At 40.9% G+C, this 17375-nt stretch overlaps 2 protein-coding genes and 1 long non-coding RNA gene across 14 annotated transcripts; 2 read left to right on the plus strand and 1 right to left on the minus strand.

The window, feature by feature from the left end:
• The first annotated feature begins 4587 nt into the window (after window positions 1-4587).
• Window positions 4588-10268, plus strand: LOC127353880 (uncharacterized). Its single transcript, XM_051383467.1, has 10 exons — window positions 4588-4625; window positions 5022-5135; window positions 5490-5656; window positions 6002-6662; window positions 7253-7395; window positions 8257-8317; window positions 8576-8784; window positions 8860-9046; window positions 9535-9630; window positions 10119-10268. The coding sequence occupies exons 1-10, from the start codon at window positions 4608-4610 to the stop codon at window positions 10266-10268; spliced, it is 1806 nt and encodes a 601-aa protein (XP_051239427.1). The 5' UTR covers window positions 4588-4607.
• A 15-nt stretch (window positions 10269-10283) lies between these two features.
• On the minus strand, window positions 10284-15719 carry znf277 (zinc finger protein 277). The gene is made up of 12 exons (XM_051383468.1): window positions 15692-15719; window positions 14764-15001; window positions 14521-14609; window positions 14246-14328; window positions 13997-14088; window positions 13456-13566; window positions 13004-13136; window positions 12319-12386; window positions 12091-12187; window positions 11679-11721; window positions 11430-11604; window positions 10284-11049 (listed from the first exon to the last, which is right to left on the minus strand). The coding sequence occupies exons 1-12, from the start codon at window positions 15717-15719 to the stop codon at window positions 10860-10862; spliced, it is 1347 nt and encodes a 448-aa protein (XP_051239428.1). The 3' UTR covers window positions 10284-10859.
• LOC127353909 (uncharacterized) lies at window positions 12506-12997 on the plus strand. Of its 12 annotated transcripts, none has more exons than XR_007881397.1 (3): window positions 12506-12634; window positions 12667-12726; window positions 12769-12997. It is a non-coding gene; the product is annotated as an uncharacterized LOC127353909 (long non-coding RNA). The 12 variants fall into 12 exon arrangements; XR_007881398.1 differs by having other exon boundaries at window positions 12506-12616; window positions 12649-12726; XR_007881396.1 differs by having other exon boundaries at window positions 12506-12604; window positions 12643-12774; window positions 12811-12997.
• Window positions 15720-17375: the final 1656 nt, after the last annotated feature.

Here is a 17375-nt window from a genome sequence, read left to right on the forward strand (position 1 = left end):
AAATGATTTGAAATAAAAGTCCCCTGAAATAAATAAAAGTATTTATATGAATTTAAATAACTTATATAAATAAAAACCTATGCATTTATTTACTTATTTATTTAATTATATTGACACATCTAGAAATACATATTTACATGTATTTATATAACAGGCATATTATGTATTTATTTATTTAATAATGACTAAAATGGGATTCCTTACCAGCAGTTAAATAAAGAGTCTTTAAATGTGCGTATTTTGACCAGATATCTGCAAATTGACTCACAGACACAGTTATTCATTTTTCATTGTTGGAGGATTTTACCAGTTCAGAACTTGAGACTTGAATAGTTTTACTTACTTTACAAACTAACACGTGTTCAAACATGTGAAAATCCTGTCAGACTGGCAGAGAGTCAGAGCTGAGTGGGTCAGATATTAGTTATTGATCAGCTATATGTGTTGGAAAGGCCGCCAGTGACACCTAGTGGACTAAAATGGGAGTTGCACAGAAACAGTGTGTGCTTTCGGGGAACCCTGAATCTCCTACCAGAGGGTGAGAGCTGGAACTCTGGACTGCTCATAAATAGTTTGAAGGGACAAGTATTTTTTAACCTGGTATCTTCTAATGCTCTTATAATGTTGCTGTTGCAATTTAGAGCAGAGACTGTCAACATGGGCCCCCCTGCACAGTGTGTTATCAGTGTGGACCCTGAGATACTTACATGAGCAGAGTGATGGTTTTATTGTGTATGACCACCAGCCTCAGATCACCCACTGCCTTCAGATCAAACACCATCTCCTCAGTCTGTTTTACATTCAAGACAAGATGTTTAGTATTGTACCACCACACAAGTCTCTCTATTCCAGAGTGGTTCAGACTGCTGTCTCTGTGCTTTGGTCCCAGGATGGCTGTATCGTCTGAGGACTTAGTGTAAAAAGCATCAGGGAACTGACACAACCCTTAGAGGGCATCGTGTTCAACATGTGAACATATTTATTCATTGTTCTAACATTTATTCCATTCAGTTTTACAGACAACCCGCCTCTCCAGCTGCAGCCAATCAGGCACCAGGAAGCACACATCCTATTCACATACAGAGAACACCGTGAGAAAGGTTAACACATGGGGTCTGCAGCTGTAACATGTTCACAAACTATAACTATGTAAAATATCAAGAAATGGCACAGGCACATAACATGTTTTTTTATTGATAGCTTTTTTGTATTATGTTGTCCATTGTGTAATCATTGATTGGATTGATTGATTTTGTACGAACTCTGTCATTCTGGAGACTTTCTGTTCAGGCCTGTGTGTGAACTTATTAATGGACAAAAGTGTTCAACCAAATAAAAAAACTGTATTATTTGTGTTAAAGAATATGTGTATAACGTAGATATTGGGGCAAAGCTTGTCTTCATTAAAGTTAATGAATGTGAGATTATCAGGTTAATGTCTGTAAACCAAAACTCACTTATAAAACCTGAATTTAACATGAACCTTATTAATATAATACAAATATGAAAGCAGAAACCACAGAAACAGGTGTCGGATTGCACCTGTTCTCACATGTCTCGCTGATGACACCACCTGGCCTCTCTCTCTCTCTCTCTCTCTCTCTCTCTCTCTCTCTCTCTCTCTCTCTCTATCTCTCTCTATCTCTGGATGTATCTGTCTGTGGATGTCAGGATGGGAAGCGGAGCGTCTGTCAGTGAAGGATCCCGGCCGGAGAGGCTGGAAGCCGGGGAGGCTGAACCCGAACCCACCTGGTCCTCCACACCTGTGGGGCGGAGCAACGCCACCCTGCAGGTAAATGTTTATTTCATTCACTGGATCAGTCTGTAAATCATTGAATGGACGGTTGGTTTCTGCTACTATGTACTACTGTTCCATTAAACTTAAGATAATGAACACTTCTACTTTTGACACTTAAATTTTAGAATTAAAGCAGCAACAACAAACTTTACGTCTTGTGTTGATTCTGGCGACCCCTGTGGACAAAAGTGGAAGTGTGTCTTCTGCCTCGTTTCATTGATTTCAAGGGGAATTTGACTAAATCCCACCGGAAAAAAAATTATTTTAATGCATGACATTTTCCTTGTAACAGACTGTATTTCTACATTGTGATATTAGTGCTTTTACTTAAAGGTCCAGGAGGATCTATTGTCAGCAATTGAATCTAATATTCATTGGTATGTTTTTTATTAGTGTAAAATCACCTGAAAATAAGAATTGTTGTGTTGTGTGCGTTTGTGTGTGAACTCTGTTTTTTTCATTAATTGGGTGCTTGATAATTGAATACTAGTAACTGAAAGTATGGAAATTATTATGTTTTTCAATTTGAGCTTTAACAATGTTACAACTGGACGAGCCCCCAATTTCTTACCAACTGAAATTTACTAAAGGATTTATTAATAATAATCATAATCATAATAAAAAGGAGGGTCACAACAATATTTGAAATACAGATTGTGTCTCTTTTTAAAAACAAACATTTTCTAAAGAAGAAAAGTTAATTATAAATCATTATTATAAGTTTATTTAAAACTTTAAAGGTTAAGTATTTTGGAAACAGTGATAGTAACAAGAATGTGTTCATGTATTTTGTTACTAAAGATAAATTATTAAACGTCAACATGTGTTTTTCAATTGAATTTTATTTGTTAAAATGTGAACTGTGTTAATGCTAACTAATAATTCAATGTAGCTTTGAAGCAATACGCAGCATAATAAAGTTGGTAAAAAGGGATAAAAAAACCTATTTTTCATTTGATGCAACTTCATTCATTTAAGTTGACATTTTGTTTAAGTCTGACAGACTTTACATGTTTGTCAATGTAATTTGGTAAAGTTGGTTGAACTCATTTGGCTTTTCGTGTTGGCTCTACTCAAATTTCTCAAAAGTCTTACTTACTGCTATATATTATAAAATTTTCCCAACTCAAAATACCAAGAACTTCACAAAAGTAACAAAAATGGATGGAAAATGTTGCTTGTTTTTCGAGTTACATATAAGTAACACTTAATGTTCAAACCTAAAAATAAAAATAAACGCTTCAATTAAAGGCATTCCCATCGTATGTTGGAAATGTATCAGACTAAAAGTCATATGTTTTATTTAGGAAATTCACAGATTAAAAGTTGACAGAAATATAAAAACTCAAGTAAAGCACCAACAGATTCAGTATTATTAGTTTGTTACGTTACTCCACAGCTAAAATGATCTTTCTGGGATGTTTTCAGGCAGACGAGAACGCGGCGAAGCCTGAAAGTCACACTGTGGATATTCAGTCTCTAAAGAGTAAAGGGAGCAACGTACAGACAAAGGAGATAGAAGAAGGAGAAGAGGAAGAAGGAGAAGAAAAAGAAGAAACAGCACAAACTGTTCTGACTCCAGCTCCTGTTACTGTGAGCAGCTTTTTAAAATATTCACTCAAACATCAATAATGTATAATTACTGATCATATTACAGTTAATATATCAAACAATCATTTTCACAAAAATGTTAAATTTACAGTAATCTATTTAATACAGATTTACAAAAAAACTATTAAAAATATGTCATAAATAGTGTAGTTACTTTTTTCGCTTTTCAAAAGTAATACTATTACTTTAGTTATTACTCCCTGCCAACAGTAGTTACACTAGTTATATTACTTTTCTGCTACTCCCCACACAATTAGTAAAAAACTGCTGCCCCTTCTCCCTAAAATTCTGACTGATGACGATTAAAATCCAGTTTTGTTTATTAAAATAAAAAGTAATGGAGTATTTCCAGCTGCTGAACGATATAGTTTCCATCTTGCAAACTAGTTTCCTCCATAATTACAAAAATGAATCCAATGATAGGATGTGATCAGTAGGAGGAGACAACAAATGTAATGTTGTAACTAATTATTTTTGGGGGAGTAACTGTAATATTATTACTGAAATTCATTAGTAATTAGCTACACTACTGCTTAATGGGGAAAGTAATATTATTAATGAGTTCCTGCCAAACACAGGTCATAAATGGTTAAAAATAAACGAAACATGAAGAATAGTTGGCAATATGTTTTAAATATACAATTGGTTTGCATGTTTCAACAGCAGCTGTATATTTTAGTGGTCATTTAAATAAAGAAACTCAGATAATTGTAGTTGTAGTTACACCACTGTCTGTGCTGTACACTGCGTCGCCAGGAGGCCGAAGGGGAAGAAGTGTCTCTGGATTTTGAGAGTTTCCTCCACAACAACGGGACGCTCTACAGCTGCTTCCACCATCACGGTGACAGAGTTTATGTCGACGAGTCTCAGGTAGGAACTTTTGATCCAGAAATAAAAACACATCCATAAACAATACATTATTTATTATTATCTGTCTTTACCAGAACCTGCAGCCATTTCCAAAGGAGTGGTACAGTCAGGGACGCTTCATCACCGCCAACAATGAGGTCAGTGAATTAAATTAATCTTTCCCTCCAAACTACAAATTCAGCTGCAGCTGCACCAACGTGAGAAAAACCATGGCCTGTATTTCGTCCCTCAGGGCTCCGGTCAGTTGCAGACTCCAGCCAGCAGTGAGCCGGCGGTCAGGGAGGACGATCGCACCGGCAGCATCTACATCCAAGGCAAAGGAACCGTCATGACCTACATGTTTGAGGTGAGACAGGACCTGGTGTCGTAATATCAAAAATGTAGTTCAGCATCTTCTGTTGTTTCAGATGCAGATCAACTTTATTATCCCACACGGGGAAATTCATTTGGTCCAATGCTCGAGACACCATAACATACACAGTAGGACAATATCATATGTGACCTGTTGTCCTTGACACATCTGGAGGCTCAATATACAAATTGGTATGGGTCTAGCAGGGGTGAGACATAAGAGAGAAGGTGTTTTTTAAATAGCTATGTGGAGGAGGTCATTCTTTTCTTTTTCTGTGTTGTTTTTGGGACAAACAGCAACCATACGTCTGGGATTACCTCACTGTTCACTGACACCTGGAACCGTCGCTTGAGTTGCTATTCAGTATTTCTATGTCCTGATGTTTTCCAGGAGCGGGTGAATATCTGCAGGTTCTGGGATCCTCAGTCGGGGGTCTGGCTGCTGCTGCCACTGCAGTGGGAAGTAAACGTTGAGTTCGTCAAAGCTCGAGTCCAAAGAGTCATGGTGAGGAAGACTGATGCTGCCCTGTGGGTTTTTCCTTGACATCTTACTCAATCTTATACGAACCTTCTCACAGGAGTATCAATTACATCTAAAGGCTAATTGGTATCATTGGTTACACCTGTGTCTATCCTATTTCATGTCAAAATGGCTGATGTGAAAGGGGTCTATCGGAGTGGTTATTTCCAATTACGTTACATTACAAACAGCAAGCTGTCAATGTACCCTCAACAAAGGCACTGAATGCCAAGCCATCCCCGTTTGTACTGGCCAGCTCCCAGTGAGATGACGCATATACATTTAAAGTGAAGTATAAGTTGGTGTATTTTGTGAGTGTGTTTGTTTTTGTTGTTATAGTCCACTCTGCCAGGTCTGGTGGACCAGAAGGAGATCACTGCAGCACTCAGACAGTGCAACTATGACCCTGAAGAGGTCATCTCGGTCTACCTCACCATGTTTGGAGAAATCCTTCTGCAGGCGTCTCCAGGCGGCGATCACAACTACACCGACCTCAACTCCTTCAGGTCTGCAACAAACACAAGAGGCAGTCCCTCCAGGGAGTTGGGATCACAACAGTTAACGTAAATTCAACCAATCGCAACCAGTCTAATTCAGCGCAACTTGCAATTGTGTCCAATTACCAGAAAATTGACCAACATTTTCTGGCTCTGGCACAGGAACAAAGCCTAGAAAGCTTGGTCAGTTGTTTGTCCAACCATGCAAATACCTTCCAAGGAGCACAACGCCAACTGAATTTGGCTTGTGATTTAGAGGTCTGATTCATTATGAGATGTCTATCTTAAAGCAGCAGCTATACCTAAAGTAGGAGTTGTTCCATTAAACTCAGACATCTCTCTTTAACCCAGCAGAGCCCTCCTGGAGCGGGACCGGGTCATAGAGGATCTGAGGCAGAAACTCCAGACCAAAGAAAAGGAGGTGGACGATCTCTTCCAGAAGAACAGCTACCTTGCGAGGGAAGTACGATACCTTAGTGAAGTCATCCAGCACCTGAACCAGAAGTTGGCCGAGCTTGAGGCTGACCAGCAGGAGGCACGAGAGAAGATCCGTTCCCTCCTCAGTCGCCGGGCTCCTGCTGTCCCACCGGTCAAAACCATCACCAAGCCCGCCGTTGAACCAGACCAACTCCGCCAAGTGAGCCGACTAACCCGTGAACTGAATGTCAGCAACAAGCAGCTTCGATCCACAGTTGGCCAGGCGCTGACCGACATGAAGAACCAGCTGGAGCAGCTGAAGGGCACTATGGGCAAGTTGACCCAGGTGGAGCAGGTGGCGGCAGGGGAGGTGGAGGAGCTGCGATCCCTTTACAGGAAGGAGGCGGTGGAGAGGAAGAGCCTGTACAACAAGCTGCTGGAGCTTCAAGGAAACATCAGGGTGTTCTGTCGCTGCAGGAAGACCTCGACCTCCGGCTCCTGTGTGGAGAAAACCGACGACCAGGAGGTGGTGGTTGTCCAGAAGGGAAGCAGGAAGAAGTTCCAGTTTGACAAGGTCTACTCTCAGAGCAGCACACAGGTAATGACTTCCCTTTAGTTATACTATCTGGTCATATCAAGGTGTCTCAGTTAAATAACACAATGTTTACGATTTAAATTTATCCTGCATACTTTTTAATGCCAGAGTAATATTGTTGTAGTAATATTTGCCTTTAGGGAAGGTGGGTAGTTTGCCTTAATGAGCTGCAGAACTTAACAAGCTCTGGGCCTTCTTAGAACAGCAGTTCTCAATCTATTAAAAATGAATTTTTGTTGAAAAAGAAAACAGTGTATATGGTATTTAGACCAGAATACAATCAGGCCAGAGAAAAGTTAGGAAAAGTACCTTAAAATTTAAATCTTAAATTTCCAATATGTTACATCTGGAAGCTTTTTTGGGGGGTGGGGGTTGCCCAGCTGGCTGTCTTGGCTGCATGGTGTGGGTCTGGCATTGGTTGCTTCGTGGTGTTGGCTGATGGGCTGATTTGTAAACAGTGAGCTAGTTACTAGCATGGAGCTAATGGTCCAAATAAAATATAGGAACATTACAGATAGTAACGTTAGTCTACTGTTTGTCATTGTTGTTGGTTGTCCATCTACATTAAACATCTTTTTCCTTCCTTTCTGCAGGAGGAGGTGTTTGCAGGAACTCTGCCAGTGATAACTTCCTGTGTGGATGGATATAACGTCTGTATACTGGCCTATGGACAAACCGGCTCAGGAAAGACATACACCATGATGGGCAGCAAGGAAAACCCCGGAGTCAACATCAGGTCTGTTTTCAGATATGAGACTGAACTGTCTGTGATGTAGTTTAATGATAATCAATGTGATGGTAGAAACATCCTGTTGAAGTGTCCCTGAGCAACACTCTGGAACTCCACCATAATCACAGCTTTAAATTCACCGACATTGTTGTGTGTTGCAGAGGAGGTCCTGCTAATATTGTAATATGCCTTATGGGGGTAATATTCAGATTATAAAGTTATACATTTGAGTGAAATAACTTTTTCACTCCACTTTGCAACCTCATTGTGTGAATGTATGACTTTATAATCTCAGAGAATATCCTAGTTTTTAAAATCTTGATTTTTTTTTTCTTTCCAGTTTTTCCATGATTATTACCCCCCCTCCCCAAGCTCCATAATTTAGTTTTCTGGCCCTTATATGCTGTTGTACAAATGCTGTTCCATCTGTGCTTTCCTGCAGTGACAGGTCAAAACATCTCCTGTGAAAGGTGCAGATTAGAGTTACTTAATCAAGTTAATCTATACCCTTGAGAGGTTTCAGAGTCTGTTTTTACAGAACAAAAAATGCTTTTATCGACCAACCATATTTCAAAAACCCTCTGCAGTTTGTTGTTATCTCCCTGCCTGGAACAATGAACTGCTGTCAGGGGCCAAATGGGACTAATTGCGTCTCATTATGTGAGGTGTCACCTGACAGCGGTTCATCAATACGTGATGAGGTGAAGCAACAGCTCAGCGCTGACAGAAAGAGTCAGTTTACTCGCAGAGGTTGAGTGTCGGAGAGGAGACCAACGAAGCTCTGCTCATTACCGTCTCCCGTTACCTCCTCAAGTCTGCATACAGAGGGGTTACTTACTGCCACTAATGTGTGCGTCTCTTCCTCAGGTCAATACGAGAACTGCTACGCATCTGTGGAGAAAAAGAGAAGGTCTCCTACACTCTGAAGGTGTGACTGTTGCTTCGGTTGTTTTACATACAAATCAAAGACAGGGTGTGAACTACAGGAGAGCCAGATCACACAAGACCTTAATAAGACATGAGCTACCCTGAAAACATGACTCACATCATGAATCATAATTCGTAAAATTACGATTTTACTTGGTGTATGAATCATGCATGAGGGTGATTCAACAATAATTAGTGTAATAATCAATGTGGGAATCGGAAATCTTCTACATGAACTCGTACTCATGCTCATTTTCAGATTTCAATGTTGGAGATTTACAACGACAGTTTGAAAGACCTTTTGACCAAAAGCACCGGCGCTGCTCTGGACATCAGAGTCCAGGGGAAGTCAGTGTCTGTCCCAGGACTGACCCAGATCCAGGTCCAGACCGAGGCCGACATCCTCAACGTCATGGAGACGGGTGAAAAGAACAGAAAGATCGCCTCGACCAAGATGAACACACAGAGGTGCTGCTCGAATGCTGATGATTTAAAGAATAAATTATGTTACGAGTGACACGGCGTAATCTTCTTCCTCCTCAGTTCTCGGTCTCACCTGGTGGTGGCGCTGGAGGTGGAGGGCTCAGACGAGGTGTCTGGACTGACGTCTCGCGGGACGCTGACCTTGTGTGATCTCGCTGGATCTGAGCGGATCTCCAAGACCGAAGCTGAGGGTCAAAGGCTGGTGGAGGCGGCCGCCATCAATAAATCCCTGACAGCACTGGGACAGGTACAGAGACACACCGGGTTAGGTTCTGGTCCTGTTCTTCCACAGATCCAATTAAAGACAGTTTTAGAGGTTCTCGCAAGATCACAAAAATCCCACGTGAATCTTTCCAGGCTTCAATCTGTGTGTTTGTGTGACCAAATTACAGTGGTGCTAAACCAATCAGTGTCCTTCCTTTGAGGAAGTGCTGGCTGTTACGGTTAGCATAGATGTCAGTTATAGCAGGACTGGAGAGAATTACTACATTGAAAGAAGAGTAAAGAACAACATTGAAGGCTTTTCTTCTCCCAACTCACTTCAGTAAGAGTTTGACTACATTGTAAGGTTCATTGATCTGACTGAAGTTCACTGTAACAGACTTATGGTTCATCCAATCACCTGACTGCCCTTTATCAAACAGTTTCCAACGACAGCTTCCCAGATGGTTCTTTGTATTGGTTATCACTGTGAGTGTTCAGTCAGGTCAAAGGTCGCTGTTGTCTCTCTTTCAGGTGTTCAGTGCTCTGAAGTGTAACGCCCTCCACGTCCCGTTCAGGAACTCTAAACTCACCCACCTCCTGCAGCCCTGCCTGAGCGGCGACGCGAAGGTAAACGCTGACGCTCCTCTCTTTTAATGCTAACAGACGAGGTTTCTTTAAGAATATAGGTAGCGTTGTCTTATTTCATATTATTGTATTAATGAAATAATAAATGTAACTCTGGGAGCGTTCACTCATGATTCCAGCAGTTACCCACATCGACGGCCCTGTAGTCTCTTCATATAAACTGAAATTTAATATTAGTTTCTTTTTTAAATCACACGTAAACGAAACAGAATTGATTGGATTAGTATTAATTGTGCATTTTAGCACTAGTCTGACACCTCTACAATCAGTGTGAGACCAGTTTTCCATAGAAACACCTGCAAATGGATTAAAATGACAAAAACTCTGGAAATATTTTATGTTATCCTGAACTGTATTTTAATTGTTTAAAGCTCGACTGCGATTTCTTAAAGAGTTAGATCATCGTTCATTCTGTGTCACGTATGTGTGAGCTGTGCTTTGCCACTAACAGCTGTGGCCTTTCTCTGCAGTGCTGTGTGTTTGTGAATGTGAGTCCAGACGTTAACGACACGGTGGAAACGCTGAGCACGCTGCAGTTCGGTTCCTCCATACGGCAGGTTGCACTCGGAAAAGCAACGAAGAACATCGTACCGGCTAAAAACAACAAGACCGTCAAGTAGAAAGAGACGATGAACTGAAGCTGGACAACATTTATTTAACAGAAACAGCTGGAAGATGTCTTCATCTGCACTGCAGCTGTCAGTTCAGCACTGGTTATAGTTTATGAATGAACAAAAGAAAAAAAAATCTAAACTAAAACTCTATTTAACAGCGCCACCAGTGGCCGTTAAGTGAACTGCAGTCAGTGTCCTGTTGGTCCTCCATTTATAAGCTTTTTAAGTGACATTACAACCTGTTCCCTCATTGGCAATAAAAATGATTAATACATAAAAATTAAATTACACATGGTGCCTATAAACCTAATAAACTTAATATTCAAGAAAACATGTTTGTATTTATCTTTATTGCTTGAATGGAAATAAGTAGCAAGTAAAGGTTGAACTGGAACATCTGAGCCGCTGCTGCACTTCTGAAAAGGCTTCTGGCGGCTTTTAAAGTGCGAGTTCAGGGTGCGTAATGACTGGTATTAGTTCTTTGCAGGACATAAGTTAAGTGGTGAAACATTTGGGAGGAAAACGCAGTGCTGTCCATTTATCTTCCAACTGACGGACGGAGCATAAACAGTCCTGTTGCCCCAACTGTCCGTGGTCCTAGCTGCAGGAGCCTCTGTTCTTCAGCAGCTGGTTGAGGACGCTGCTCTGTTTTAGCGCTCTGAGGTTGGAGATGTCCTCGGCGATGACCGGGACGTCCTCGCCGTGATTCGTCTCGTCGCTTTCCTCCTCGTCGCTGTCAGACAGAGTACAGAGGAGGGCGTCGTTCTCGTATGTGGGGAAGTAATACCTGAGGAGAGATTGAGGTCAGAGGTTAAAGATTTGGATCCTGGGGCGGGGTCAGTTACATTAGCTGTGTCGGCTGAGCTAACGGCAGATACAGTTAGCAGCAGTTAATTAGTAGTTGGCCACTTTAGGGAGTAGTTAAAGCTATCTGTCCATCAGGAAACTCTTTAAATGAATCTATTTGTTTCTTTGCAGTAACTTTCTGTCATTTACTCAGATAACTGTGTTTGTGGGAACACAGCATACGAGGAAGGAGTGAGACTATCGACACAAACTGAGTCCATTAGGCACGAAGGGTTCAAACAGTCCATTTACAACCAAGAACTTTAAAGCTACGTTGCAGAATTGTAGATTTTGGCGCCCTCTCGTGGGAGCTGAACTCACTGCGGCTGGTTCCAGGTCGACACATCCGGCAGCTTCATCATGTGACCTTCAGCCGCGATGTGACGGAGGACGGCGTCTCTGGAGTCAAACTTCTCCTGGCAGCCGTAGCAGCGACTCTGGTGGATCTGCCGCCGGATGAAGTTCACCAGTTTGACCTGCTGGTAGAACCTGAGATCTGGGAGGGGGGGGCGCAGCAGTTTAATGTACGCATTATCACTTCATTATTCAATCTGCTCTTAGTGCACTTACTGAGTTCTGTCCTCAGCTTATGGAGATCGAAACCATGAGCTTCCTAAAATAAAAAGGAAAAATTAAAGTCTGTAAAAGCTGTAAAGTTCATTACATCAGAAAATAACTGTTGAATGGATTAAATAAAAATAACACTCATCTATTGAAATGTTTTACACATGAAACAATATGAAACATAGATTTAATTGCTGGCGGCCATCTAATAATCAGGAAGAAAACAGGAGCTGATGGTTTGAGGTCAGAGGTCAATTAATTGGTAATGCTTTTTAAGCCATGAAGAGAAATAAAATGCATATTTCTGTTTCACTGTGAGTGTAGTTACTGCATTCAGCCTCTGGAGGGCAGCATACGTCCTGTCTTTGTGCCTGAAAGCTTAAAATACATTTTAATCCAAAGAAGAAGATCACTGTACCTTCATGTGTGTGTAGATCTGCTCCATCGTCTCCGACTGATGCTCACAGAACAGACACACGGCGGAGACCGGATGAGCCTGCCAGTCCGACCAATCGCTGTGGACAGTGCAGAAAGGTCAGAGTATGAGATCAGAAAGCTGCGTCGCTTCCTCAGAGGAGATAAAAGAACCTGAAGCAGTCACAGTGAGTCAGTAAAAACCCGGATGTATCCTGCTGGAGATACTTACTCATCTTCATCGTCTGCCAGCTCGCGGTCATCCTCACTCTGCACTTCCTCCCAGGTCTTCCCCAGCTCCTGCCAGGACAGAGAGACACTTTAAGATCAGAGTGAAGAGAAAACATCCTCCGGTACTCCGACCAAAGTCTACAGGAATCAGGCACCGCTGTCGACTGCACAGCTCCAGCAGTCGACAGATGTTTTAATATAAAATGTAGCTGAGTTTAATCTTTCATCTTTAGAGTAGGGACGCGCCGATACCACTTCTTCTAGAGCAAATACAGGTTCAGGTTCAGGTACAGGTTCAGGTTCAGGTACAGGTTCAGGTTCACAGGTACAGGTTCAGGTTCAGGTACAGGTTCAGGTACAGGTTCAGGTACAGGTACAGGTTCAGGTTCAGGTACAGGTTCAGGTACAGGTTCAGGTACAGGTACAGGTTCAGGTACAGGTACAGGTTCAGGTACAGGTTCAGGTTTAGGTACAGGTTCAGGTACAGGTTCAGGTTCAGGTACAGGTACAGGTTCAGGTTCAGGTACAGGTACAGGTTCAGGTACAGGTACAGGTACAGGTACTTATAAGCTTTAATTTGTTTAAAATCTCCCTCTCCTGACGTACTGCAGCTTTAACTGTCGACCTGCTGGGAAACTATGATTCATGGCACACGTTTTAAATAACAGAGCACGTTGGCGTTTTACCAGGTAGTTGATGACGTAGAAGCGGTCGTATTCGTGGTTGCTGGCGTTGATGCGGCGGTGAGCTTTCTTCCTCATGTGATCCTTCAGCGTGGTTTTATCCCGGAAGGTTTTCTCACAGTACAAACACTGCAGGCTGACAAAGGGACATAAAAACAACTTGGATTTGAAGGTTAAAGTGATTCTCATTTCCATCTTTGGTGAGAAAGCACAGAGCTTGTGTGAGTTCAGCTCAGTTAGATATTCATTCAACTTCCAAAATACTGACAACAACATTATTAAAGATTCTGAAGCATTGTACATATGAATCCCTTCCTCTGCTGCCTGTGGACTGATCTCTATGTGTCTCTATGTAGGATGAGGGTCAAAGGTTGTGACCTTTATGCTCCCGAGTGCCAACAGTGGGCAACACTAGCTAACGTTCTATAGCTCAGTGTTTGCTGCTGTTGTCTTACTTGTCCAGTTTTCTCTGCAGAGTGTCCAGAAATTGGTTGCAGTAGACGATGTTGTCCGGCAGTCCGATGCTGAAGGAGTGTTCTCGGGCCATGTGGTTCAACAGAGACGACCTGAAAACATTGTGGTGGAATAAAATCAAACGACGTATGTGTGAGTTGTTTTCAGGTCTTCAGTGGGAACCAGTGGAGTCGGAGCTGAGAGCCACAGACTCTGTTTTTAGTTGCTGAGCAAAGAACAAATATATTAAAATGTTTAAAATCAAAGTATAAATCTGATCTTCATCATTTTACACATATTGTGGGGAGAAACATGTGAATCTGTTTCTGGCTCCATTATTTGGAGGATAAAATGAGTAAATCAAGAGAAACACCAACTTTATGATTGTTGGAACAATAAAAGAAGTTTAATAAAAGAGTATTTTTCAAATAAATAACGTTCTTGTGACAAGATATATCGTATGTGCTGTTTCTAACCTGATAAGCTTTATTGATTACGTAATGATCAGTGGATCGATTGTCTCTCATTCAGATGTGTCGGTACCTGTTTCCTGCGAACTCCTCACTGCAGAACATACAGAGACGATGGAAGCTGCCGTCGTCTCTCTCCACCTGCTGCTGCTCCAGCACCTCCTCCTGTGGGAGAGATCAGTGTTTATCACCAACGAACGGCCGTGGAACATATTGTCTGACTGTTAGCTGGATACTGTTAGTGGCTTTAACTGAGGAGACTCTTTGTTTCTACTGCGGCACTGAGACCAGTTAGATGTTGTGTTTGGTGTCCGATCCTCACCAGTCGTTTCTGTTGGAGCCTCTCTCGGAGGATTCGGTCCTCCGGAAGGACGTCACACAGCAGGAAGTAGTCCTCCTGTTTCTCTGTACGAACAACAACATGAGTAGATTCTGCAGTCAAATAATAAAGTTCAGTAAAGTTAACTGTGACTCCTCCTAACAAACATGGAGTCTTATAATTAACCTTCAGTGAAGAGCTGCAACAAGAAAGCTCATCATCAGGTTGTTGTTGTCTTTTTATATGGACCGCAGTCACCATGACGACACCGTACTCACCGACTGGCCCGGTGGAGTTCGTCTTGATCACGCTGCAGAAATCTGTAACCGGTTGCTCCAAGAATCTGCCCTTCCAGTACAACATGTACCTGACCGGTGGGGGGATTATATAGTGATTATATACACTGACACACATACTCATACACAATAACTGTAATTATACATTTTAGGCACATTAAGGTCCTTTTCCAGACACTTTCCTTCAGTAAAGAGTTTAGTTTTGGACCAGTGAGCGCTCCGTACTTTGACAGGTCTGCGATCAGTTTGACGTCTGCGATGACGAGCTTGTGCTCCAGCAGCAGGTGTTTGAGGAGGACGTCTTTCTGCTGCAGGGAGACGGACTCGGGGCAGAACAGACACACCAGCAGCTCGGTGCCGGGACCCTGCAGACTGGGACCCTGCACACTGGGAGCACCGGCGCCATCAGCTGGCTGCTCTGGGAAACACAGCGGCTCCAGTATGCTGTCCTGATTGTCCTGAGCTGAGCGGGAGACACAGTGAGTTACTTATCTGTAATAACCTATATACACAGATATATACATATATACAGATATACGTATATCTGTATATATATATATCTGTGTATATATATATATATATATATACACAGATATATACAGTATATCTGTATATATATACATATAATGTAAACATCCCACACCCAGGTTAACAAAGGCGAAGGGGACGGCCCTTTTCAGGTCCAATTTTCCAGGACATTATAGTTTATTTCCAGAATATTTGGACATTTTAATAAATTTCCAGGTGTTTTAACTTCAGTTTCTCAGAATATAAAAATATAAAGTTGGACTGACAAACGTTTGTTTGGGTTTTAAACGTCACAGCTTTTATTTAAAACTAAATAAAGTGAATTAATTTGAACCTTTTTAAAGTGAACAGCTGACTGAGGTTCAACTGCCGTCCACAGTTTTTATAGGGAGCGAAGAAGAAGGCTGCTAGTTAGCCAGTTAGCATAGGCGGCTAGCTGCTAGCTGTTTAGCTTCATTACAAACAGAGTTTCCGGTTCTGTCTCGGTTGTTTTCTGTCTCACAGACTCTCAGTTCCATACAGACGGGAACAACCCGCAGACAGCGCCATTAAACCCGCACACAGCGCCATTAAACCCGCACACAGCGCCGTTAAACCCGCAGACGCGTTGAACACCGTCACATACCGTCATCGCTCGCGCTGCAGGCGGACATCTTGTTCGTCACGTGGTGAAAACAGCGGCTAACGGACCAATCAGAGCATGTTTCCGTGCTGCCTTCAAGGTCAGCGGGACAAAACGCAGACACCGCACGATGCGTTTAAGTGTTTGGAAACGTTGTTAAAAACAAACCCTGTTTACTGTATTTAGAAAATATAATAAATACACAAACGCATCTGTGACTCGTAAGATCTTTCAGTCTGAAGTAATGTGATAACCTTTACGCTGGAAAATAATCTGTTTTTCTTAAACTTTTTAAATAAAAAATAAAAAGAATAAAATAACCAGTGAATTTAAATATCTGTCATAATCATAAAATTACTGCTTATTTTCACATAAAAGATTAAAACACATGTGCAAATCTATAATTTATTTATTATTTTATTTATTTAGTCGATTAAACTGTTAAGTTCAGTTTAATACTGTTAATACATTTTACAATGAACAGTAAAAAAATATTTGTTCTGTAATTTTACATGGAGTTGTTAATTAATTGATGTATAATTATTATAATTACTATTAACTCATTAAGTTTTCACAACAAAAATGTTTTGTTAGTGTATAATCATTGGTAAACTGTCAAAATACAGTTTTTATAAGTGTAAACAATAATTACTGTAATTAATTAACATTAAAAAGATTGTATGTAAAATTACAGCTGAAAACTGTATTTTAATGATAGAAATTACTGTTATTTAATATTTTTCAGGCTTTTTTTTGGCCGCTGTTTTTATGTGTTGTTTCAGTTTGTATGAAAGGTGCTTTATAAATAAAGTTGAGTTTGTTGAAGCCAAAGCTGGAAGGAAAACCGGAGCCTGAATCCACAGCGAACAATAAAACCAAATGTCTCTTTAGAGAACAGTTACAGAAACAGAAGCAAGAACTGTGCTCAGATCAGATTTATTATAGTTTTGTATTTTTCATTACTTTTTATATTATTTTGTTTTAATTTTATATTTCCAGAGTGGATTTGCTCATTTCAGTTTCGATTTTAATGTTTTAAATTTGATTTGATTAGTTTCAGTGTTTTTCTTTATAATGTGGGAGGTATTTGTCAGACAACATTTAAGAAGTTCAGAATAGATATTACAGTACAAACACACTGACTTACAGTCTCAGTCACACAGTATCGGTTCAACTCCTCTTCCAACATTTAATAAACTGACTCAGTGACATATTTTATGGATATTTCATATTAGATTAAAACTGTACAAACTTTTATACAGACTTAATAAGCTCATTTTTTGACGGATTCAGTGTTTTCTTCTCCCTGATGCTTTGCTACGTTAAGAGATAATTTACTTTACCTTCAGATTTCTTCACAGAAGTGAACCAGAAATATTAAGAAGCCCTGGTGAAGCTTCGGCGACCCCCCCACTAGATTAAAGGGGTTTTATTTGTGGACTAACTTTAAGGTTTCTCTGACTGAACCCTGTATGTGGCACAGAAAACAACCACCAGGTGGCACAAACAGCTCAGTCTTCATCCTCCTGCAGTCTGCTTTTCCTCACTTGTTGATATAGCTCATTAAAATGTCGGTTTCTCCACAATAAAACATAAAAATAATGAAATAATCAGTGTTCCTTCTTGTTCCTGCAGTGTGCTGTTTGAATGATGGATGAGCAGAGTTTGACACTAGAAGGATGTTTTT

Source organism: Dicentrarchus labrax, unplaced genomic scaffold, assembly GCF_905237075.1.
Source record: "Dicentrarchus labrax unplaced genomic scaffold, dlabrax2021, whole genome shotgun sequence".
Classification (NCBI taxonomy): Eukaryota; Metazoa; Chordata; class Actinopteri; family Moronidae; genus Dicentrarchus; species Dicentrarchus labrax.

Excerpts from the sequence above, each read along its gene's own strand:
- LOC127353880 (XM_051383467.1), top strand. Across the intron at positions 6,663-7,252 it reads ACTCTCAGAGCAGCACACAG|GAGGAGGTGTTTGCAGGAAC; the intron begins GTAATGACTTCC and ends TCCTTTCTGCAG. Across the intron at positions 9,631-10,118 it reads GCCTGAGCGGCGACGCGAAG|TGCTGTGTGTTTGTGAATGT; the intron begins GTAAACGCTGAC and ends CTTTCTCTGCAG.
- znf277 (XM_051383468.1), bottom strand. The coding sequence starts at position 15,719 with ATGTCCGCCTGCAGCGCGAGCGATGACG. Across the intron at positions 14,329-14,520 it reads GAACTCCACCGGGCCAGTCG|AGAAACAGGAGGACTACTTC; the intron begins GTGAGTACGGTG and ends TTGTTCGTACAG. Across the intron at positions 12,188-12,318 it reads CTGGCAGACGATGAAGATGA|CGATTGGTCGGACTGGCAGG; the intron begins GTAAGTATCTCC and ends CACTGTCCACAG.